Raw genomic sequence first — 26,216 nt, 5'->3', positions numbered from 1 at the left:
GTTAAACTGAGTTGTTGATTAATATTTAGAGCTATGAAAAAAATTACTGAAAGGCAGGGGAGACAGGAAAAGGAAATTAATTTAAAGGTAATAAACACTTACTATGGTGATCTGCCAGTATAGAAGATAGAATCCATCAGGAACTCGATGCTCTCTAAATCCTTTGCAAATGTACAGTGCACCTAATACAATCACATTGAGAAGGTGGTTGTGAAACTATATTTAAAAATTTATATTCTGCCTACTTCTGATGATGTTCTGAAAAGGCTTATTTGTGAAAAATTCAAATAGAATCAAAAGAAAAAACAAATGGGAATGACGACTGCATTTTCCTCACGGAGGACTGATGAAAAAAATAAATCAGTCACACAGTACAATACAGAATATGGTAAACATTAAATACACTTTTAAAGATTTGTTATTTGAAGTATAGGATAGTAGAAAATAGCTACCTTTCTGTGCTTTAGCTGTTATTTCAAAGTATTTAACTGTAAGATCTTGAATAGAAAGTACAGCCATGTGGGCTTTTCTCTGCCAATCAGCATCTTCTTTTTGCAGACTCTCAATTCTTCTGGGGCCTAGGTAGTCATTCTCTACCGAGATCTGAAAATAAATCAGTCCATAATCAACAACACAATTAATTGCTGCTATTTTGCCAACAGCAACCAGTTTTAGGGTGGCTAAGAAAGACATAAAGGAGAGAAAACTACCAGCAAATCACCATAGCTTCTATTCAACAGAAAAAACTCTTTGAAGTGCTCCTTTCTGTTGAAAAAGAACATCCACGGTTTCATTACTATTCTTACTGGAAGCACAACAAACTCAAATGTAAATTTGATCTGCCAGTATCTTTTTGTTAAATATCTTATTATCTTCAGATAACAAGCATACTTCATCCAGGCTTTCTTCCAGCCTGAAATATTCACCTGGGAGGCGACTGTCCCTCTCTACACTGCACTGGTGCGGCCCCATCTCGAGTACTGTGTGCAGTTTTGGGTGCTTCAATATAATTACATCAAACTATTAGAGTGTGTCCAGAGGATGACCAAAATGGTGAAAGGCCTCGAGGGCAAGACTTATGAGGAGTGGCTGAGGTCACTTGGCTTGTTCATCTTGGAGAAGAGAAGGCTGAGGGGTGACCTCATCGCAGTCTACAACTTCCTCAAGGGGGGGAAGTGGAGGGGGAGGTGCTGATCTCCTCTTTCTGGTGACCAGCGATAGGACACGTGGAAATGGAATGAAGCTGCATCAGGGGAAGTTCAGATTGGACATTAGGAAAAGGTTCTTCACTGAGAGGGTGGTTGGTCACTGGAACAGGCTCCCCAGGGAAGTGGTCATGACACCAAGCCTGTCAGAGTTCCAATGAGTGTCTGGACGATGCTCTTAGTCATATGGTTTAGTTTTAGGTAGTCCTGTGAGGAGCAGGGAGTTAGACTCAATGATCCTTATGGGTCCCTTCCAACTTGAGATATTCTATGATTCCATTGTGAAATAAATGAATGCTCTTTAGTCAGAACAAAGCTGGAAACAGGGGGATGTGCTGGGGTAGTGGCAAGTAGTCATCAACATTTTAGTAGTTTTCCTATGTTATACATGAATTTTTAAAACATATTTTCCTAGTGACTGGGAGTTCAAATATTTTTCATTGCTAAGACCAAAGCAATTTTATTTTGAAGAGACAACTATCTGAAGCCAGTAAAAGATTTGGAGTTTCTTCTCAAAATTAATTAAAAAAATATAGCTTTCTCTCCTAAAACTGAAAATTTTTTACACCCTTTTTAAAAGTTAAGGTATTAAGCAATCCCACTGCAGACAACAGACTATATATCTAATAATTAAATATTTAAACCTGCTCCTCCAACACCAAAGCCTTAATTTTGAATATTTCATTCATTTACATCAGTCAAGATGACACCTCACTAGTATAAACAAAAAACCCCAAACTCAAAAGCGCTCATAATCATCTATGTCACCAGATATTTTAACCTGAAGTTTTAACGCCTCAAATATTCGTCTTCATTTCACAAAGCTTCAATGTGATCTCAAAGAGCCATTCCACTCTATAGTTAAACTACAGACAGTAGGTTTTTAAGTGACTGTTCAGGATCTACTTCTGCATATCCACTTAGTCCATCTCTTAGAGGGATGATTTTTAAAACTAAAAAAATATACGTCTTCTATGTAATTCTTCATTTCTTGAAAAACGTTTAAAGTCATTTAATAAGGTATTTCATTCTACTTATATATTTCTAAAACCCTTAGAAAGGCAATGGGGAAAAAAAAGTGAACAAATGATAAGTGAATAATAATTTTACTAGATAGGTTGTAACATGTAATTTGATGAAGCACATATGTACTGTGAGTTCCACAGGGAATGCTTATGAATGGACAGACAAGAATTTCCAAATAAACCTCAAACTGTATGTATATACCAGTGAATGATGACTGGTGAAGTTAATGCTTTCCATTTATGCAGAACTCTGAAACAGCAAGTTCCTTTGAGAAGTAGGATAAAAAGTTGAAAAAACAGTTAAAAGTCTTCCTCTTCTATTCCTTGGTAAAGATGAGGTAATTTGATACTGGAATTGACATGGGATCACTGAGTAATGTGAGTAACATTCTCGTTAGCCATCATTTCTAAGAGAATAAGAAACCTCAAAGTAACATTTCTTCATAAAGTTTTGCCTGCCAAAACATTATTCACACACAATACAAGCTAGAGAGATTTACGAAGGCACAACACAATTGTATCTTTGTTCCCTAGAGTAAATATTTAAAAGTAATAAAACCAGGAAGCATCTTTTCATTAACTGCAATCCCAAGTATGTTACCCATACAGTCATTCATGCTGAGGGTATTCATATGGCAAGGCACAGAAAACCCAAAAAGCCTTTGATTTAGTAATATCCATACAAGTACGCATATTTATGCGTGACCTTAAGCAGATGATCATGGTCCTGCAAAGCTTTAGAAACTGGGGAAACAAGGAAGAAGATGGAGCTGTAAATGTTTATGAGAATGAACCAGATCAAGGTGGTATGGTTACTGATGAGTACTTTCCCTTTCTCTTTATGCATCTGTTCATATACACATTCACATTTAAAAGACATTGAGCAGCATACTCCACAAATGACTAATGTCTGGAAGGACGTCCCCAAGTAGTTGCATGAAGAAGAACAGACCAACATCATGCCTTGAGGCTGCAGCAATAGTGGCATGCTTAACAAAAGTCTGCACAGAGCCCCAGAAAAATACACAGGTGCCCTGGTTTCAGCTGAAATAGAGTTAATTTTCTTCACAGTTGCTACTATGGGGCTATGTTTTGGATTTGTGCTGGAAACAGTGTTGATAATATAGAGATGTTTTTGTTCTATGGACCTGTTGTTGTTGAGCAGTGCTTACACAGAGCCAAGGCCTTTTCTGCTTCTCACACTGCCCTGCCAGCGGGATGGCTGGGGTTGCACGAGAAGTTGGGAGGGGGCACAGACAGGACAGGTGACCCCAACTGACCAAAGGGATATTGCATACCATATGATGTCATGCTCAGTTTATAAGGAGCTTGTGGAAGAGGAAGAATGGGGGGGAGCAGCAGCGTTCGGAGTGACGGTGTTTGTCTTCCCAAGTAACCGTTACACGTGATGGAGCCCTGCTTTCCTGGAGATGGCTGAACGCCTGCCTGCCCATGGGAAGTGGTGAAGGAATTCCTTGTCTTGCTTTGCTTGCGTGTGTGGCTTTTGCTTTACCTATTAAACTGTCTTTATCTCAACCAACGAGTTTTCTCACTTTCACTCTTCTGATTCCCTCCCCCATCCCACCAGGGGGAGAGAGCGAGCGGCTGCGTGGGGCTTAGTTGCCGGCTGGGGCTAAACCACAACAACATGACAGAAGTATTTCCCTAGTGCTGCTTGAACTGACCTGCCCTGATGCTTAGCAGTATTATAGCCTATACCTATACAGCTTGTTATCTAGCAAGACAGTCAAACTCATGGTCTATTGACCATGAACATGAATAGATGAGGATTCTTCTTGAAGTGTCTTGCAGTACTGTGGTGGGTTGACCCTGGTTGGAGGCGAGGTGCCCACCAGAGCCACTCTATCACTCCCCTCCTTCACTAGACAGGGGAGAAAAGATATAACGAAACACTTGTGGGTTGAGATAAGGACAGGGAGAGATCACTCACTAATTATCGTCACGAGCAAACCAGACTGAACTTAGAGAGGGAATTCACCTAATTTATTACTAATCAAAACAGAGTAGAGGAATGAGAAATAAAATCAAATCTCAAAACACCTCCCCCCTCCCCTCCCATCTTCCCGGGCTCAACTTCACTCCCAGTTTCTACCTACTCCCCCCTCAGCAGCACAGGGGGACGGGGAATGGGGGATACGGTCAGTTCATCACACGTTGTTTCTGCCGCTTCTTCCTCCTCAGGGGGAGGACTCCCCGGCTCCAGCATGGGGTCCCTCTCATGGGAGACAGTCCTTCACGACCTTCTCCAACGTGAGTCCTTCCCATGGGCTACAGTCCTTCACGAACTGCTCCAGCAAGGTCTCTTCCATGGGGTGCAGACCTTCAGGAGCAGACTGCTCCAGCGTGGGGTCCCCCACGGGGTCACAAGTCCTGCCAGCAAACCTGCTCTGGCGTGGGCTCCTCTCTCCACGGGTCCACAGGTCCTGCCAGGAGCTTGCTCCAGCGTGGGCTTCCCACGGGGCCACAGCCTCCTTCAGGTGCCTCCACCTGCTCCGGCGTGGGGTCCTCCACGGGCTGCAGGTGGAATCTCTACACCCCCTCATCCTTCCTCCATGGGCTGCAGGGGGACAGCCTGCTTCACCATGGTCTTCACCACGGGCTGCTGGGGAATGTCTGCTCTGGCACCTGGAGCACCTCCTCCCCCTCCTTCTGCACTGACCTTGGTGTCTGCAGATGTTCTTACATCTTCTCCCTCCTCTCTCTGGCTGCAAAAGCTCTCTCCCTAACTGTTTTATTTTCCTTCTTAAATATGTTATCACAGAGGCGCTGATTGGCTTGGCCTTGGCCAGCGGCGGGTCCGTCTTGGAGCCGGCTGGCATTGGCTCTATCAGACACAGGGGAAGCTTCTAGCAGCTTCTCACAGAAGCCACCCCTGTAGCCCCCCCGCTACCAAAACCTTGCCCCGCAAACCCAATACACCTAGTAAACCAAATGAGGATAGAATGAGGAGATGCAAATACAATACTGTGTTCTACATGGAGCAGCTAAACACTTACCTGTTTGGTCCCCTCTCATTACACAGAGTGATGACAAATCTAGATTAATGACAATGTCAGCAGGAGTTCAGAATGCCAGTGCGAAATAGCTGATGTACCCTCAGTCTGGAGAGGAGTGCTGTTGTGCCTGGGGTTTTCTTGTGTATCAGGCAATAAGCATCTGACACTTATCTGTGAGTTTGGCTTTCAAAATTGCTATTATTCACTGATATAAAATATCCATTCTGCAGAGCCATACATGGTAGTTTTGGACATGACAGAAGCCACCCCTGTAGCCCCCCCACTACCAAAACCTTGCCACGCAAACCCAATACATTCCACCCCTCGCCTCTGTGAATCACATATTTAAGAATTATTATAAAAATACACATTCACCACAGAAACTTCACAGACACCAAATCACATCAACAGGAAAAAAGAAGAAAAAAAGAATTCCTCACACCAAAATCAAAATAACATCATCACAGCACCAAACAAGAATGGACAATTTACACACACAATCCACCCCTCGTCACTTCACCACTCTTATTTTGCTCTCTAGCTATGTTCAGTCCATGTTTTGCCCGTTATCTCTTCCAATTACTATCCTTATAGTATAGAAGGAAAGCAAAAGACCAAAGCACATCTAATGTTCATGATATGCAAGGACAATACAGAGGGACATTTTAGCCTTTGAATTCTGCAGCTTGGATAAGGTGCGCACACACACAATGTTAACTTCCTGACTCCGAAGTCATTAAATGATGGAGGAAGGAGCAGGCTCTATTGTTTCAAAGGGGACATACATTCAATAGGTGAAGACAGAATCTAAGTACCAGCAGGGAACAGTCTTTGACAGGTGAAAAACCCCAGCTGCTTCCTTAAGAAAGGTGGCTAGGTAGGAGCTGAGGATGAACCTTAAACTGAAAAGCTTGTTTCTTTCACATCTGGCAAGTACCCTAGGTTAATAGGAAAAGAACCTGGACCATTTGACCATAAAGAAATGCTAAGTTTAGTTCTTACTGCAATTGTTTAGGATATCCATGACCGGAGACCAGAGTACACTGCTTGTCCCAACAACCATTTAACAGATATGCCAGCCAGAGGCAACTGAAATTCAAGGTGACAAATTCAGAATGAGAAAGTTCAAGAATAAGGGAAAAGAGTCCTGGAAATCAAGAGCTGCAAATGATCAGAAGATCCAGACTGATTCCTGGAGTAAGCGTCCTCAGCCACAGAGATCTTTGTCACTCTTTGGATAGTCTAGTTAAGGTCAGGATAACACACTGTGGCCACTTGCTACTGGCAGAAAGCATCTCAGACCACTCATGCGGCAGTAGGAGTCAAATGAATCAAACAAAATTCAGGGAAGTTAACTGTTTATCAGCACAACAGAAGTGTTGAGGGATGTTATTTGTTTAATGTAAATAAGCAAGTTTTAATTACAGCAAATTACTTAGGATTATAATATGGTGTGGTTTGTGCTGTTTATTTAGCTTTACTTAGCATGAGCAGCTAGATTTGCTGAAGCCTTTAGGCCATGATAGAGTTTTTTTTCTTAGCAATTTTCCTAGCAGCTGGTACAGCGCCATGTTTAGTCTTTTAGTATGGGAAAGTGTTTTGATATCACACTGATGCTTTGGTACTGTTTTTCCCAAGTCTGGGACTCTTCAGTTCTCCATGTTCTGTCAGCGAATGCAGGTGCACAAGGAGTGTAAACCAGAAGATAAGGAGGCTCCAAGCTTTGGCTGAAACTGCAAATCAACAAGATAAGAGCCTACCTGCCTGGACACAGAAAAAGAATCCAATTAGATGTTAGAAGACCCCAAACCAAAAATCACCATTGGACTAAAAGACGCATAGCCAATGTGTGAAGGGCACGTGAGGGGCGAGTGTGTAGATCACAAGGGTATAATTGCCCAGGAATTTCTTTGTTCAGGGTCCCTCTCTTTGGAGGCACCCAGCCCGGGCTGTTCTTGCTGCTGTACCTTTTAATTAAATTAATTATTTTATAAAATATGACGCCTGAGATTCTGCTATGGGAAACTTGGAGTCAAACCGAAAAAAGGGGGAAGCGTGCCCAAGAATACGTGTGTACGTGTGTGGCACCATGAATGGTGCGTGAATGCTTGGGCAGCAGCTCCTCCTTTACACAGTAAGAATATACAAAACAAGTGCTGAACAGAATAATTTCTCACCACATCAAGTTGATGCTCCACAAGACCCTGAGCTGACTCACCTCCTGGCCCACCTCCGATTTATATACAGAAGATGACGTCATATGGTATGGAATAACATATAAGCACAAGCAATCCAGGAAGTTCCTAGAATGCATTGATGATAACTTCCTCCTCCAAGTGATAGAGGAGCCAACAAGGAGAGGTGCCATGCTGGGTACTCAATGAGTTCTCTGCCTCAGTCTTCATTGGCAAGTGCTTCAGCCACACTGCCCAGATCACAGAAGGCAAGGACTGGGAGAATGAAGAACTGCCACTGTAGGAGAAGATCAGGTTCGAGAATATCTAAGGAACCTGAAGGTGCACAAGTCCATGGGACCTGATGAGATGCATCCGTGGGTCCTGAGGGAACTGGCGGATGAAGTGGCCAGGCGACTCTCCATCATATTTGAGAAGTCGTGGCAGTCTGGCGAAGTTCCTGCTGACTGGAAAAGGGGAAACATAACCCCCATTTTTAAGAAGGGTAAAAAGGAAGACCCAGGGAACTACAGGCCAGTTCCTGTCTCACCTCCATGCCTGGCAAGATCATGGAGCAGACCCTCCTAGAGGCTATGCTCAGGCACATGGAGAATAAGGAGGTGATTGGTGACAGCCAACACGGCTTCACTGGGACTGGCACTGTTTAACATCTTTGTTGGCGACATGGACAGTGGGATCGAGTGCACCCTCAGCAAGTTTGCCAACGACACCAAGCTGTGTGGTGTGGTCGACACGCTGGAGGGAAGGGATGCCATCCAGAGGGACCTTGACAGGCTGGAGAGGTGGGCCCGTGCGAACCGCATGAAGTTCAACAAGGCCAAGGGCAAGGTCCTGCATGTGAGTCGGGGCAATCCCAAGCATGACTATAGGCTGGGCGAGGAATGGATTGAAAGCAGCCCTTAGGAGAAGGACTTGGGGGTATTGATTGATGAGAAGCTCAACATGAGCTGGCAGTGTGCGCTTGCAGCCCAGAAAGCCAACCGTGTCCTGGGCTGCATCAAAAGAGGCGTGACCAGCAGGTCGAGGGAGGTGATCCTGCCCCTCTACTCCCCTCTTGTGAGACCCCACCTGGAGTACTGCGTCCAGCTCTGGGTGCCCCAGTACAAGAAAGACATGGAGCTGTTGGAGCGAGTCCAGAGGAGGGCCACAAAAATGATGAGAGGGCTGGAGCACCTCTCCTATGAGGACAGGCTGAGAGAGTTAGGATTGTTCAGCCTGGAGAAAAGAAAGCTCCGGGGAGACCTAATTGCGGCCTTCCGGTACCTGAAGGGGGCCTACAGGAAAGCTGGTGAGGGACTGTTTATGAGGGAGTGTAGTGACAGGACAAGGGGTAATGGGCCTAAGCTGAAGGAGGGTAGATTTAGATTAGATGTTAGGAAGAAATTCTTTACTGTGAGGGTGGTGAGGCACTGGAACATGTTTCCCAGAGAGGTTGTGGATGCCCCATCCCTGGAAGTGTTTAAGGCCAGGTTGGATGGGGCTTTGGGCAATGTGGTCTAGTGGAGGGTGTCCCTGCCCACAGCAGAGGGGTTGGAACTAGATGATCTTTAAGGTCCCTTCCAACCCAAACCATTCTATGATTGTGTGCTCACGCTCTGCGGGTTGAACACATCAATCTCGAGGAAGTTGCTGGGCGCTCATTGCTGAAGCCAGTTCTGGTTTCATCACCTCTGCACCATATTTGGTTTCATCAAAGTTATTTCTTCATTAATCTGGATAATTCTTACTGTAATATTATTACTATGGCATATAGCAATCATAATAACGATGACATGCATTCTTATATAACAATTAATTTCATACAATTTAAAACATTGACTGTTCTCACCCCAAATCAAACCCCTGGAGATACACAACTGGACTGTCCCATCCTTCTGCATCACCCACCAAGTGCATCCAGGTCCTTGAGCAAAAGCAACCCCAGGTATGGGTTTCCTTTACCCAAAGTAGGAGTAACCCAGACTGTCTTCTCCAACATGTTCTTCATGTGCACTATGGGGACTTTATCTCTTTCTACAGTATGTAAAAGGTTTGATTGGGCAGGGCCAGCTCTATTGGTAGATCCCCTGGTGTTAACTAACCAGGCGGTCTTTGCTAAAAGTGTATCCCAGTGTTTGAAGATCCCACTACCTATTGCTCTCAGTGTAGTCTTTAATTAAATTAATTATTTTATAAAATATGACGCCTGAGATTTTGCTGCAGGAAACCTGGGGTCAAGCCTGAAGAAGGAGGAAGCATGCCCAAGAATACGTGTGTACGCGTGTGGCACCATGAATGGTGTGTGAATGCTCGGGCAGCAGCTCCTCCTTTAACAGAAGCTTGGCATTGTGTGTTACAAACATAAATAGCCTTTCCTAGAGTAGCCAGAGATATTCTCATGCAAGGGGAAGGAAAGCAATCAAGTTACCGTAATATTTTCATGAGAGGATCTAATTTTGTGGAAAGCAGACTGTCAGAAGGAGAATCCAGAAAGGTATTCAATGAACACACACTGCACTTAAACACACACTGTGTCATTAAAGGCAGGTTCTTGCTTCCCATCTTCGTTTCTGTTAGGTCAGTGACTTTCTGAGAGAGCCCACCTCTGAAGATTCCAGGTTATAAAAAACTGTCGTGGTTTAGCCCTAGATGGCCGTTAACCACCACGCAGCCGCTCGCTCACTCCTCCCCCTCCAGGGGGATGGGGAGGACAATGGAAAAAAACCTCATAGGATGAGATAAAGAGAGTTTAATAAGATAAAAAAGGAAGATTATTATTATTAATAATAATAATACAAGAACAACAGGAACAACAATAATACCAGTGATGCACAAATGCAATTGCTCACCACATGCAAAAAGAAAAATAAAACAATCTGATGCCCACTCTGTTTCTGAGCAGTGAATCTGCCTCCCTGCTAGCCTTCCCAGTTATATACGGAGCATGACGTCATATGGTAGGGAATATCCCTTTGGCCAGTCTGGGTCAGCTGTCCTGGCTATGCTCTCCCAGCTCCTTTTGCACCTGGCAGGGCGTGAGAATCTGAAAACTACTTGATTTAGTGTAGACATTAACCTACCTAGCAACAACTAAAAATATCAGTGTGTTGTCAACATTATTCTCATACTAAATTCAAAACACAGTATTATACTGGTGGCTAGTAAGAAAAATTAACTCTATCTCAGCTGAAACCAGGACAGTATCCACCCCTTATTCCATAGCATCTACATCATACACAGGTGCTATAGTTCCCAATACATTCCAATTAATCACCATCACTTTTCCTGTTTTTTGATATGTACACACAGATATCATTCCCTTAGTCTATGTCCCTTGAGTTGAATTAGCCCATGACTTTGGGCTCCATCTGTCATAACAGTCTCTCAGAGCAGGAGAGATGGCGTGTGGTGTTAAATTGTTGCATGCTGCATCCAGAGCTCGTAGCTGATGTATCGGGTGCCATCCATGCTCACAGTCTGCAGGTTGAGGATGTCAATCTTGAGGAAGTTCTGGGGTGCTTGTTGCTGAAACCAGTTCTGATTTCATCACCTCGGCACCTTGTTCATTTCATCAAAGTTCATTCTCCATTAGGCTGGGTGATTCCTACTGTAATACTATTGTTAAGGTCTTATCATGGTTTAGCCCCAGCTGGCAGCTGAGCACCACGCAGCCACTCGCTCACCCCCCCTCCCTCGGTGGGATTGGGAGGAGAATGGGAAGACAAAGGCAAAACCTCGTGGGTTGGGATAAGGACAGTTTACTGGGACAGCAAAGGGAGAGGGAAATAACAACAACAGTACTTAACAGAATATACACAACTGGTGATACACAATGCAGTTTCTCACCCAACAACCGTACAACTCAGATCACACACTCAGACCAGTCCTGAAGCCGGACCGTCCCCGAGTCACACGTCCTGGAGCCGTGCCGCCCCTCCCCGACTAGCCCCCTTTTATGCTGAGCATGACATCACATGGTATGGAATACCCTCTTTGGCTAGTTTGAGTCACCTGTCCTGGCTGAGTCCAGTTCCAGCTTCTGGTGAAAATCAACTCTATCCTAGCCGAACCCAGGACAGGCATTTAGCAATCATAGTAGTGATGACATGCATTGTTATGTAGCAAACAACATCATACAATTTAAATCATTGGCTATTCTCACCCAAAGTCAAATCCACTTGAGGTACACATTGGACTGTCCCATCCTTTCTCATCATCCACCAAGTGCACCCAGGTCCTTGAGCAAAAGAAATCCCACAGATGAGTTTTCCTTTGCTCGAGGCAGGAATAATCCAGACTGTCTTCCCTAACATATTCTTTATATGCACTACAGGAACTTTCTCTCCTTCTACAGTACATAAAAGTTTTGACTGGGCAGGGCCAGCTCGATTGGCAGATCCCCTAGTGCTAACTAACCAGGTGGCCTTTGCTAAATGTGTATCCCAATGTTTGAGGGTCCCACCACCTATTGCTCTCAGTGCAGTCTTTTGCAGTCCATTGTACCTTTCAATTTTCCCAGAGTCTGGTGTGTGATAGAGGATGTGATACACCCACTCAATGCCATGCTCTTTGGCCCAGGTGTCTATGATGTTGTTTCAGAAATGAGTCCTGTTTTCTGACTCAATTCTTTCTGGGGTTTGCCTCTGCACTGCTAGTTACTCTGCTTCCATTGCTGCAACCACCCCCACAGGGCATTTGTCACCATCCATGACTCAGTATAGAGGTAGAGCATCGGCCACTTTTCTTGTTCAGCACTGTCAACACTTTCTGAAGCAGATCAAACCCCTTCGTAGGCTGCCAATATCTCCTTTTCCGTTGGAGTGTAGCAGGCCTCAGATCCTCTGTATCCCCGACTCCAGAACCCCAGGGGTCGACCTTGAGTCTCCCCTGGTGCTTTCTGCCAGAGAATCCAGGTAGGGCCGTTCTCCCCGGCTGCTGTGTAGAGCACATTCTTTACATCTGGTCCTGCCCGGACTGGCCCAAGGGCTACTGCGTGAACTATTTCCTGCTTAATTTGTTCAATGGCTTGTTGTTGCTCAGGGCCTCATTTGAAATCATTCTTCTTCCGGGTTACGTGGTAGAGAGGGCTTACGATCAGACTGTAATTTGAAATCTGCATCCTCATAATACCCACAATGCCTAAGAAAGATTTTGTTTCCTTTTTACTAGTTGATGGAGACATAGCTGCTATTTTGTTGATCACATTCATTGAGATCTGATGGTGTCCATCTTGCCATTTTATTCCTAAAAACTGGATCTCCTGTGCAGGTCCCTTGACCTTACTTGGTTTTATGGCGAAACCAGCTTTCAGAAGGATTTGGATTATTTTCTTCCCTTTCTCAAGAACAACTTCTGCTGTGTTACCCCATACGATGATGTCATCAATGTATTGTAGGTGTTCTGGAGCTTCACCCTTTTCCAGTGAGGTCTGGATCAGTGCATTACAAATGTGTTTCCAAACCTGTGGCCATTTATGCCAGGTGTACTGGATGCCCCTCCAAGTGAAAGCAAACTGTGGCCTGCACTCTGCTGCCAAAGGGATTGAGAAAAATGCATTAGCTATATCAATTGTGGCATACCAGTTGACTGCCTTTGACTCCGGTTCATATTGATGTTCTAGAATGTCCAGCATGGCAGCACTCATTGGCTGTGTGACTTCATTCAGGCCACGATAGTCAGTTTCCCCTCTCCATTAGACTTCCACACTGGCCATATGGGACTGTTAAAGAGTGAGCAGGTTCTTCTGATCACTCTTTGGCTCTCCAATTGACGAATCAGCTTATGGATGGGAACCAGGGAGTCCCTGTTAGCGCGGTATTGCCGCCGGTGCACGGTTGTGGTAGTGATCAGCACCTGTTCTTCGACCCTCAGCAACCCCACAACAGAAGGGTCCTCCGAGAGACCAGGCAAAGTAGATAATGGTTCAATTTTCTCCGTCTCCAAGGCAGCTATTCCAAAAGCCCATCGGTACCCTTTTGGGTCCTTGAAATGGCCACCAACAGGACCCATCAGGGAACAGGGCATATGGCTTCTTGTTTTCTGATGATAGTTTATTATACAGTGGGGCTTCTTCAGTGCGTGTCACCTCCTCCTCTGGCGACATTCCGAAACCTTTGCCTTCTGGCCAGTCTGTGATCACTTCTAAGAATATTGGGCAACTGGGGTTTCCCATTCAAGCCCACTGCGTGGTCAGTGCGACCCATTTACTCCACGTAGCATCAGCTGCATGATGTGTAGAGAGGGCCTTCCCTTTGAACATCTAGCCCAGCAGAGGTAACTGAGGTGCCAAAAGGAGCTGTGCTTCAGTACCAGCTACTTCTGAAGCAGCTCAAATTCCTTCATATGCTGCCAATATCTCTTTTTCAGTTGGAGTGTAACAGGCTTCTGATCCCCTATATCCTCGGCTCCCAAATAGTAGAGGTCAACCTCGTGTCTATCTAGGTGGTTTCTACCAGAGGCTCCAGGTGGGACCATTCTTCTTGGCTGTGGTGTACAGCACATTTTTTACATCTGGTCCTGCTCGAACTGACCCGACTGCATGAACTATTTCCTGTTTAATTTGTTCAAAAGCTTGTCTTTGCTCAGGGCCCCACTTGAAATCATTCTTCTTCCACGTCACTCAATAGAGAGGTCTTACAATCAGTCTGTAACCTGGAATATGCATTTTCCAAAACCCCACGACACCTAAGAAAGACTGTGTTTCTTTTTTGTTTGTCGGTGGAGACATAGCTGTTATTTTATTGATCACATCCATTGGGATATGACGATGCCCATCTTGCCACTCTGTTCCTAAAACCTGAATTTCCTGTGCAGGTCCTTTGACCTTACTTTGTTTTATAGGAAAACCAGCTTTCAAAAGAATCTGGATTATTCTTCTTCCCTTCTCAAACACTTCCTCCGCCGTGTTGCCCCACACAATGGTGTCATCAATATACTGCAGGTGTTCGGGAGCTTCACCTTGTTCCAGTGCAGTCTGTATCAATCCATGACAGTATTTTATTTTAATCAATTTAATTTTGTTTGCTGTTAGAATGAGATCAGAAGGAAATGAATTGCTTTGCCTATAATCTTTGAGAACAGTGTTTAGTGTCCTCCTCTTTTGGAGGAAGACATAAAAAGAATGGAAGATGTATAATTTGTGTGTTAAATTTTTGCTGTTCCTGTGAAACTTTAGGCAAGAGACAAGCCTACAGGAGGGAAGGGAGAAACAAACACCAAATTCTGTGTGCTCAGAGGAGGCTTATTAGAGTAGGACAGCTGAATTCTCTGCAGATTCCTTCTTTGAAAAAAAATAACCAAAACAAAAGTTCATAACAAAGTTAAAGCATTTAGAAGCTTGACAACACAGTTCAGTGTTGTCCATGATAGACGTCATTTCTTCTTTTTCTTTTTACATGATTGTGTGCTAGATTTTCAGGTGTATTTTGCCTCATTTAGTGTGAAGGATGGATTATTCAGTATGAGTGAAGCACTTAAATATTGCTGAATTTGGAAAACATAATGAAAAAGGTAGAAGATTATGGAAGGAGAAAAGGATGGCTTATTATGAAGTGGAACACAACTCTGGAAAAGTGACTTCTGCCAAAATTTCTATTTAATTATGTATTAGTCATCCGATCCTAGAACAATGTGTTTCAGCAGTCATGTTTCTCTTTTTTTTTTGGGCTCACAGCTTCAGAAACCTAGTTTTGTTTGTAGAAATTCTTAATATTTGTAAGTGCTGCTCAAATCCATGGGGACCATGGCAAAGTGCTTACCAGATATCATGCGTTCTTGAAAAAAGTGGACATTGGAAACACAGCAGTGTTTGGGACTTACTTTTTTTGTTTTTAAATAATATGGGAATAATCCTGCTCACCCCAAGACCTTTAGGGGGACACACAAATAAAAGCCAATTTGTAATGAACTATATTATCAAATTGAGAAATGCTCACCAACGAAGCAATTATGTACTCAGTTCAAGATTAAAATGTAAGATACGCTTACTAGACATATTCTGTAGGTCTAATATGACCATATTTTGTATGGTAAGTGTGAAAAATTGTATTGATAAGCCAGCCAAACACTCAGAACTATAATTATGTTCACGGAATGCTGGAGAAGGTATAATAAAGGAATTGAAGACAGTATTGTAATTTATGTATACATAAAAGCTGTGCTGAGTTTGTATAGGCATTTTTAAATGTCACTATTTCTGGACTGTTGCTGTTTTAGATACAATAATATGTAAAGACATTCAACCAGTGAGTTTTAGCATGTTAATTTCACTGTTTGCATTACTGGTCCATTTCTTCTGATTTCAGACTCTTGCATGTAACATAGGCATCAGGGAAGTGAAGCTTGATATTCAAATGCTGTATTATATGTTTTAGGCTATCTGTATATTTCCCCTGCAAATTTTTCATTTATCAAAATGGATCATTTCCCTGTGAAAATTTAGCAATTTTTTTGTATGTTAAAAATACGCATTGCCATAGCAGAAAAGTGGGAAGTAGTAGGTATCAGTAGCTGGAAACCTGAAGGTGAAATACTTCTCCTGAAATTTGGAAGAAGCAGAGTTAGCTACCTATGCTCTGGTGCCTTTGATTTCAGATAGTTAAATCTTATTTTTTTCAGATCCTCCATATATAGTGCAGTCGTCTTCTGAAAGTATGGAGGGAGCAGTTCTAGTGGTTGATATTTGCCTATAGAAGTTACTCTGACAGAGTAATAGGATCAAGCATTAAGGCCTTTAAGACCAAGATATAAAGTGGTCTTTGATACAGGTTACCAAATCTGGTTATTTGAAAAAAATCTTTCAGAAGAATAACTTCATGGGCAAAAACCCCAAACCTTTTATGTATGTACAGTTGTATTCACTGGCCTTCAGAGAGAGAAAGAAACTACCTTCTTATTTTGAATTTTTATGGTCTTATAATTGTGGACCAGTATTTCACAGTCATGGTGAGTAGACACTGTGTTTGATCAAACCCCAGATGAAATCAGTGGGAGGTTTTCTTTTGTTCATGCTTTTTTTTTAAATTTTTTAAAATGTACTTGGTATTAGACTATAGATAAAATGTAAGATAAATTGTTTTATAACATATATGTAGATGTCAGCAAAACTTTGACACAACCATTCTTGAAGGTCTGAACTGGACTGGATTTGCTTAACTGGCCACTGATAGTATCTTGATACAGGTGAGAGACTACAGTCATCATTACCTCTCAATTCATCTTCAGGAAATGAGAACATTAAAATGTAGTTGTACATTAATGATGTGTTGGGTTTGCGTGGCAAGGTTTTGGTAGCGGGGGGGCTACAGGGGTGGCTTCTGTGAGAAGCTGCTAGAAGCTTCCCCTGTGTCTGATAGAGCCAATGCCAGCCGGCTCCAAGACAGACCCGCCACTGGCCAAGGCCAAGCCAATCAGCGCCTCTGTGATAACATATTTAAGAAAGAGAAAAACAGTTAGAGAGAGCTTTTGCAGCCAGAGAGAGGAGGGAGAAGATGTACGAACATCTGCAGACACCAAGGTCAGTGCAGAAGGAGGGGGAAGAGGTGCTCCAGGCGCCAGAGCAGAGATCCCCCTGCAGCCCGTGGTGAAGACCATGGTGAAGCAGGCTGTCCCCCTGCAGCCCACGGAGGAAGGATGAGGGGGTGTAAAGATTCCACCTGCAGCCCATGGAGGACCCCACACCGGAGCAGGTGCAGACACCTGAAGGAGGCTGTGGCCCATGGGAAGCCCACGCTGGAGCAAGCTCCTGGCAGGACCTGTGGACCCATGGAGAGAGGAGCCCACGCCAGAGCAGGTTTGCTGGCAGGACTTGTGACCCTGTGGGGGACCCACGCTGGAGCAGTTTGCTCCTGAAGGTCTGCAACCCGTGGGAGAGGCCCACGCTGGAGCAGTTCATGAAGGACTATAGCCCGTGGGAGAGACACACGTTGGAGAAGTTCGTGAAGGACTGTCTCCCGTGAGAGGGACTCCATGCTGGAGCAGGGGAACGATGAGAGGAGTCCTCCCCCTGAGGAGGAAGAAGCGGCAGAAACACCGCGTGATGAACTGACCGTAACCCCCATTCCCCGTCCCCCTGTGCCGCTGGTGGGGGGCGGAGGTTGAAGCCGGGAGTGAAGTTGAGCCCAGGAAGATGGGAGGGGTGGGGGGAGGTGTTTTGAGATTTGATTTTATTTCTCATTCCTCTACTCTGTTTTGCTTAGTAAAAAATTAGATGAATTTCCTCTCTAAGTTCAGTCTGTTTTGCTCGTGACGATAATTAGTGAATGATCTCTCCCTGTCCTTATCTCGACCCACAAGCTTTTCGTTGTACCTTTTCTCCCCTGTCTAATGAAGGAGGGGAGTGATAGAGCAGCTCTGGTGGGCACCTGGCCCTCAGCCAGGGTCAACCCACCACAATTAAATATATTTAAAAGCACTCAGTTTCATTGTATACATATTTATTATCTTCACTGACATGTTAATTCACTTGAATGTGAGGGGGTTTTAAGGACTTTAAATATGCTAATGTTGAGGTCTAGCACCAGAAGTAAGAGAATAGAGCAGCATATAGCTTGATAATTCATCAAATTCATTTTTTTGAAACTGTAGAATGCTTTATTAGTCTATGTTGTGCTTCTCTTTCAAGCTCCTTTAAGCAGATACTAATGTAGTTAAAAAATCTAACTCTGGCTCAAACATCTACAGATTTATATGTTGCTTTAATACTTGGTGATGAAGTGCAATAGTGAACCTTATAGCTAATTTGACTTTGATTTGTGTAAAATGAAATACTTTGAAATAAATTATGTTGCACTGAACATTTTAACTTTTGGTTAAAAAAAAAGTTTTCACGAAGTATGAAACAAGTTCAAAGGAGAACATAAGTTTAGTGATGAGGATAGCTAGCAAAGTAGAGAGAATTACTTAAAAATACTTAAAGAGAAATACTTGGGGAAAAAAATCTCTCAGAGTCAACTGAAGATGCTTTTGGGAAAGGAGTGGACATCAATGCTTCATACTCTTAATTTGTAGTCTTGCTCCCATACATCAAATGGATGAGTTCTGTATTACTAAATCCATGTTTTTATCATTGGCTCTAGAATAACTGATGTCTTAGTGATCTGGTTTTTGAACCATGCGGTTTTTGGGGTTTTTTTTAAAGTTTCATAATATTTTGAGTGCATGGTGGTCTTGCAGTGAAAAACATGAAAACAAAGCTACATAAGGTGTATTGGAGGACACTAAAGCAGCGCTGATTAAAATGTATAGATTACTTGCATGGCAATCAGCATTCCTAAGTTTCTTTTGGTATATCTGTAGCTGAAGATGTATCCTCACATCATCAGAAAACATAAGCTTGGCTTTTGAAAAACCTGTAGAGTAAGGAATAAATGGTAATCTAAAATTATGCAAAATGGTTGATTTGCAAATGAAGGTAATAAACTTTGTTGAAACTATTGCTTTCTTGTTTCTGGTATAATATGCTGAATTATGCTGTGATAGTCTTTATAGTCTCAAAGTCTGTTTAGGAAGGGCTGTATGCCAGTTTCTGTTTACATTCTAACCTATAAATCCTGCAGATTTATTATATAGCTTTTCTTCATGTGAACTCATACCAAAATGTTTTGCTGACTTAAAATTAGGATTTTATGGGCTTTCTAAAAAAATAGTGCTCTAAACAGGTGATCTGATGTAAGGCAGGCTGGTAGTCTGAGTGAGGAACCTGAACTCTTGGTATGAGATGGCTGACTATAAAACTGTGGCATGTATCTGATCACTTAGATCTGCCTATCTGAAAGGTGAATGGAGTACAAAACTGCTCTGGATGTTCAACTGTAAAATTGACTAACAAAATTTGTAGAAAAATCTCATTACGTTTGAATGCCAAATGTTGGGTTTTTTAAAGTTTCCTTACAAAAGGCTGGGCTGGATAACAAAACAAAATGGCAGGTGAAATTGTCAATAAATGTAATGCGTGTGCAGAAAGGTGATGACAACTTCCAAAATTATACATGCATATTTGTATGCACTTAATTAGCTGTTGCTCCTGAGGAAAAAGCTATGAGAATTATCTTGGGAAGTTCTCTGAAAATGGCTTGCCTTTCAGTATTTTTAGAGGAAAGGTTTTCAATTATTTAAAAAGACCCCAACCAAACACAAAAAAACCCAATCCATCCAAACACCCCCCCAAAACCCCAACCCCCCACAAAATAGAAAACAATATCATACCTTTGTATATATCCATGGTATACCTGCATCTTGAACACTGCAGATTTAGTTTCTCCCTTTCAAAAACATACTGTAGAATCAGAATAGTTACAGAATGGCAGTGAGGATGATAAGGGTATTTCCCTGCTAACAGCCTCAGTGCAAGGACAGAGTAAATGAATCTGATTACCTTAGTTTGGAAAGCATGCAATCCATGTAAGATAAGAAAGAAATCTATAAATCATGAATGGTAAGGTGAAGGAAATATCAAATGATTTCTTTCGGTCTTTCTCATACTAAAAAAAAATAAAAATAGGAGCCTCTCAATAAACTTGTGGTGCTTTAAAACAGCCTGCAAGTAAAGGAAAACCAATTAAATTCTTATTAAATGTACCTTACATGCTCTGTGGCAATAATTTCCACAGTTTAATTATGGACACTAAGTATATATGCATTCTAGAAAGAGACAGACCCATCAGTGGCTATTAACAAAGATTCAGATTAGCCATCAGCTCAGGAAGCCTTGAAGCCATTCAGGTAACAGAATTTGGGAGATAATCACTCTATTCCTACCTTATGTCTGTCTCTTTTTTTTTCTCCAAGTCTTAGTTATTACAATTGGAAGCAACTGTATAAATAAATAAATATATAAATAAAATAAATAAAATGGGGGAAAAGAGTAAGGAAAGATGCAGAATCAGAGTCTACATTCAAAAAGGCATCTTGATGAAACTGAAAGGATTTTAAACATGCAGAAAACACTAAATTGTGTGTCTCTGAGGATAAGAGTAAAGAAGATGAATTGAGAGGTAATGATGACTGTAGTCTCTCACCTGTATCAAGATACTATCAGTGGCCAGTTAAGCAAATCCAGTCCAGTTCAGACCTTCAAGAATGGTTGTGTCAAAGTTTTGCTGACATCTACATATATGTTATAAAACAATTTATCTTACATTTTATCTATAGTCTAATACCAAGTACATTTTAAAAAATTTAAAAAAAAAGCATGAACAAAAGAAAACCTCCCACTGATTTCATCTGGGGTTTGATCAAACACAGTGTCTACTCACCATGACTGTGAAATACTGGTCCACAATTATAAGACCATAAAAATTCAAAATAAGAAGGTAGTTTCTTTCTCTCTCTGAAGGCCAGTGAATACAACTGTACATACATAAAAGGTTTGGGGTTTTTGCCCATGAAGTTATTCTTCTGAAAGATTTTTTTCAAATAACCAGATTTGGTAACCTGTATCAAAGACCACTTTATATCTTGGTCTTAAAGGCCTTAATGCTTGATCCTATTACTCTGTCAGAGTAACTTCTATAGGCAAATATCAACCACTAGAACTGCTCCCTCCATACTTTCAGAAGACGACTGCACTATATATGGAGGATCTGAAAAAAATAAGATTTAACTATCTGAAATCAAAGGCACCAGAGCATAGGTAGCTAACTCTGCTTCTTCCAAATTTCAGGAGAAGTATTTCACCTTCAGGTTTCCAGCTACTGATACCTACTACTTCCCACTTTTCTGCTATGGCAATGCGTATTTTTAACATACAAAAAAATTGCTAAATTTTCACAGGGAAATGATCCATTTTGATAAATGAAAAATTTGCAGGGGAAATATACAGATAGCCTAAAACATATAATACAGCATTTGAATATCAAGCTTCACTTCCCTGATGCCTATGTTACATGCAAGAGTCTGAAATCAGAAGAAATGGACCAGTAATGCAAACAGTGAAATTAACATGCTAAAACTCACTGGTTGAATGTCTTTACATATTATTGTATCTAAAACAGCAACAGTCCAGAAATAGTGACATTTAAAAATGCCTATACAAACTCAGCACAGCTTTTATGTATACATAAATTACAATACTGTCTTCAATTCCTTTATTATACCTTCTCCAGCATTCCGTGAACATAATTATAGTTCTGAGTGTTTGGCTGGCTTATCAATACAATTTTTCACACTTACCATACAAAATATGGTCATATTAGACCTACAGAATATGTCTAGTAAGCGTATCTTACATTTTAATCTTGAACTGAGTACATAATTGCTTCGTTGGTGAGCATTTCTCAATTTGATAATATAGTTCATTACAAATTGGCTTTTATTTGTGTGTCCCCCTAAAGGTCTTGGGGTGAGCAGGATTATTCCCATATTATTTAAAAACAAAAAAAGTAAGTCCCAAACACTGCTGTGTTTCCAATGTCCACTTTTTTCAAGAACGCATGATATCTGGTAAGCACTTTGCCATGGTCCCCATGGATTTGAGCAGCACTTACAAATATTAAGAATTTCTACAAACAAAACTAGGTTTCTGAAGCTGTGAGCCCAAAAAAAAAAGAGAAACATGACTGCTGAAACACATTGTTCTAGGATCGGATGACTAATACATAATTAAATAGAAATTTTGGCAGAAGTCACTTTTCCAGAGTTGTGTTCCACTTCATAATAAGCCATCCTTTTCTCCTTCCATAATCTTCTACCTTTTTCATTATGTTTTCCAAATTCAGCAATATTTAAGTGCTTCACTCATACTGAATAATCCATCCTTCACACTAAATGAGGCAAAATACACCTGAAAATCTAGCACACAATCATGTAAAAAGAAAAAGAAGAAATGACGTCTATCATGGACAACACTGAACTGTGTTGTCAAGCTTCTAAATGCTTTAACTTTGTTATGAACTTTTGTTTTGGTTATTTTTTTTCAAAGAAGGAATCTGCAGAGAATTCAGCTGTCCTACTCTAATAAGCCTCCTCTGAGCACACAGAATTTGGTGTTTGTTTCTCCCTTCCCTCCTGTAGGCTTGTCTCTTGCCTAAAGTTTCACAGGAACAGCAAAAATTTAACACACAAATTATACATCTTCCATTCTTTTTATGTCTTCCTCCAAAAGAGGAGGACACTAAACACTGTTCTCAAAGATTATAGGCAAAGCAATTCATTTCCTTCTGATCTCATTCTAACAGCAAACAAAATTAAATTGATTAAAATAAAATACTGTCATGGATTGATACAGACTGCACTGGAACAAGGTGAAGCTCCCGAACACCTGCAGTATATTGATGACACCATTGTGTGGGGCAACACGGCGGAGGAAGTGTTTGAGAAGGGAAGAAGAATAATCCAGATTCTTTTGAAAGCTGGTTTTCCTATAAAACAAAGTAAGGTCAAAGGACCTGCACAGGAAATTCAGGTTTTAGGAACAGAGTGGCAAGATGGGCATCGTCATATCCCAATGGATGTGATCAATAAAATAACAGCTATGTCTCCACCGACAAACAAAAAAGAAACACAGTCTTTCTTAGGTGTCGTGGGGTTTTGGAAAATGCATATTCCAGGTTACAGACTGATTGTAAGACCTCTCTATTGAGTGACGTGGAAGAAGAATGATTTCAAGTGGGGCCCTGAGCAAAGACAAGCTTTTGAACAAATTAAACAGGAAATAGTTCATGCAGTCGGGTCAGTTCGAGCAGGACCAGATGTAAAAAATGTGCTGTACACCACAGCCAAGAAGAATGGTCCCACCTGGAGCCTCTGGTAGAAACCACCTAGATAGACACGAGGTTGACCTCTACTATTTGGGAGCCGAGGATATAGGGGATCAGAAGCCTGTTACACTCCAACTGAAAAAGAGATATTGGCAGCATATGAAGGAATTTGAGCTGCTTCAGAAGTAGCTGGTACTGAAGCACAGCTCCTTTTGGCACCTCAGTTACCTCTGCTGGGCTAGATGTTCAAAGGGAAGGCCCTCTCTACACATCATGCAGCTGATGCTACGTGGAGTAAATGGGTCGCACTGACCACGCAGTGGGCTTGAATGGGAAACCCCAGTTGCCCAATATTCTTAGAAGTGATCACAGACTGGCCAGAAGGCAAAGGTTTCGGAATGTCGCCAGAGGAGGAGGTGACACGCACTGAAGAAGCCCCACTGTATAATAAACTATCATCAGAAAACAAGAAGCCATATGCCCTGTTCCCTGATGGGTCCTGTTGGTGGCCATTTCAAGGACCCAAAAGGGTACCGATGGGCTTTTGGAATAGCTGCCTTGGAGACGGAGAAAATTGAACCATTATCTACTTTGCCTGGTCTCTCGGAGGACCCTTCTGTTGTGGGGTTGCTGAGGGTCGAAGAACAGGTGCTGATCACTACCACAACCGTGCACCGGCGGCAATACCGCGCTAACAGGGACTCCCTGGTTCCCATCCATAAGCTGATTCGTCAATTGGAGAGCCAAAGAGTGATCAGAAGAACCTGCTCACTCTTTAACAGTCCCATATGGCCAGTGTGGAAGTCTAATGGAGAGGGGAAACTGACTATCGTGGCCTGAATGAAGTCACACAGCCAATGAGTGCTGCCATGCTGGACATTCTAGAACATCAATATGAACCGGAGTCAAAGGCAGTCAACTGGTATGCCACAATTGATATAGCTAATGCATTTTTCTCAATCCCTTTGGCAGCAGAGTGCAGGCCACAGTTTGCTTTCACTTGGAGGGGCATCCAGTACACCTGGCATAAATGGCCACAGGTTTGGAAACACATTTGTAATGCACTGATCCAGACCTCACTGGAAAAGGGTGAAGCTCCAGAACACCTACAATACATTGATGACATCATCGTATGGGGTAACACAGCAGAAGTTGTTCTTGAGAAAGGGAAGAAAATAATCCAAATCCTTCTGAAAGCTGGTTTCGCCATAAAACCAAGTAAGGTCAAGGGACCTGCACAGGAGATCCAGTTTTTAGGAATAAAATGGCAAGATGGACACCATCAGATCTCAATGAATGTGATCAACAAAATAGCAGCTATGTCTCCATCAACTAGTAAAAAGGAAACAAAATCTTTCTTAGGCATTGTGGGTATTATGAGGATGCAGATTTCAAATTACAGTCTGATCGTAAGCCCTCTCTACCACGTAACCCGGAAGAAGAATGATTTCAAATGAGGCCCTGAGCAACAACAAGCCATTGAACAAATTAAGCAGGAAATAGTTCACGCAGTAGCCCTTGGGCCAGTCCGGGCAGGACCAGATGTAAAGAATGTGCTCTACACAGCAGCCGGGGAGAACGGCCCTACCTGGATTCTCTGGCAGAAAGCACCAGGGGAGACTCAAGGTCGACCCCTGGGGTTCTGGAGTCGGGGATACAGAGGATCTGAGGCCTGCTACACTCCAACGGAAAAGGAGATATTGGCAGCCTACGAAGGGGTTTGATCTGCTTCAGAAAGTGTTGACAGTGCTGAACAAGAAAAGTGGCCGATGCTCTACCTCTATACTGAGTCATGGATGGTGACAAATGCCCTGTGGGGGTGGTTGCAGCAATGGAAGCAGAGTAACTAGCAGTGCAGAGGCAAACCCCAGAAAGAATTGAGTCAGAAAACAGGACTCATTTCTGAAACAACATCATAGACACCTGGGCCAAAGAGCATGGCATTGAGTGGGTGTATCACATCCTCTATCACACACCAGACTCTGGGAAAATTGAAAGGTACAATGGACTGCAAAAGACTGCACTGAGAGCAATAGGTGGTGGGACCCTCAAACATTGGGATACACATTTAGCAAAGGCCACCTGGTTAGTTAGCACTAGGGGATCTGCCAATCGAGCTGGCCCTGCCCAGTCAAAACTTTTATGTACTGTAGAAGGAGAGAAAGTTCCTGTAGTGCATATAAAGAATATGTTAGGGAAGACAGTCTGGATTATTCCTGCCTCGAGCAAAGGAAAACTCATCTGTGGGATTTCTTTTGCTCAAGGACCTGGGTGCACTTGGTGGATGATGAGAAAGGATGGGACAGTCCAATGTGTACCTCAAGTGGATTTGACTTTGGGTGAGAATAGCCAATGATTTAAATTGTATGATGTTGTTTGCTACATAACAATGCATGTCATCACTACTATGATTGCTAAATGCCTGTCCTGGGTTCGGCTAGGATAGAGTTGATTTTCACCAGAAGCTGGAACTGGACTCAGCCAGGACAGGTGACTCAAACTAGCCAAAGAGGGTATTCCATACCATGTGATGTCATGCTCAGCATAAAAGGGGGCTAGTCGGGGAGGGGCGGCACGGCTCCAGGACGTGTGACTCGGGGACGGTCCGGCTTCAGGACTGGTCTGAGTGTGTGATCTGAGTTGTACGGTTGTTGGGTGAGAAACTGCATTGTGTATCACCAGTTGTGTATATTCTGTTAAGTACTGTTGTTGTTATTTCCCTCTCCCTTTGCTGTCCCAGTAAACTGTCCTTATCCCAACCCACGAGGTTTTGCCTTTGTCTTCCCATTCTCCTCCCAATCCCACCGAGGGAGGGGGGGTGAGCGAGTGGCTGCGTGGTGCTCAGCTGCCAGCTGGGGCTAAACCATGATAAGACCTTAACAATAGTATTACAGTAGGAATCACCCAGCCTAATGGAGAATGAACTTTGATGAAATGAACAAGGTGCCGAGGTGATGAAATCAGAACTGGTTTCAGCAACAAGCACCCCAGAACTTCCTCAAGATTGACATCCTCAACCTGCAGACTGTGAGCATGGATGGCACCCGATACATCAGCTACGAGCTCTGGATGCAGCATGCAACAATTTAACACCACACGC

The 26,216-nt window shown here is 42.7% G+C and overlaps 1 protein-coding gene across 2 annotated transcripts in view; it reads right to left on the bottom strand.

Moving 5' to 3' along the window:
* Positions 1-26,216, bottom strand: part of LOC104642371 (junction-mediating and -regulatory protein) — a 134,035-nt gene that overhangs the window by 49,437 nt on the left and 58,382 nt on the right. For both annotated transcript variants that reach the window (XM_075738885.1, XM_075738884.1), the window contains exon 3: positions 453-603. In XM_075738885.1, coding sequence (XP_075595000.1) covers positions 453-603 — 151 coding nt within the window. The remainder of the gene's footprint in view (positions 1-452; positions 604-26,216) is intronic.

Source organism: Balearica regulorum, chromosome W (assembly GCF_011004875.1).
Source record: "Balearica regulorum gibbericeps isolate bBalReg1 chromosome W, bBalReg1.pri, whole genome shotgun sequence".
In the NCBI taxonomy this organism is placed as follows: domain Eukaryota; kingdom Metazoa; phylum Chordata; class Aves; order Gruiformes; family Gruidae; genus Balearica; species Balearica regulorum.
Note: the sequence above shows the minus strand (reverse complement) of the source record. Positions and strands in the feature narration are given on the sequence as shown.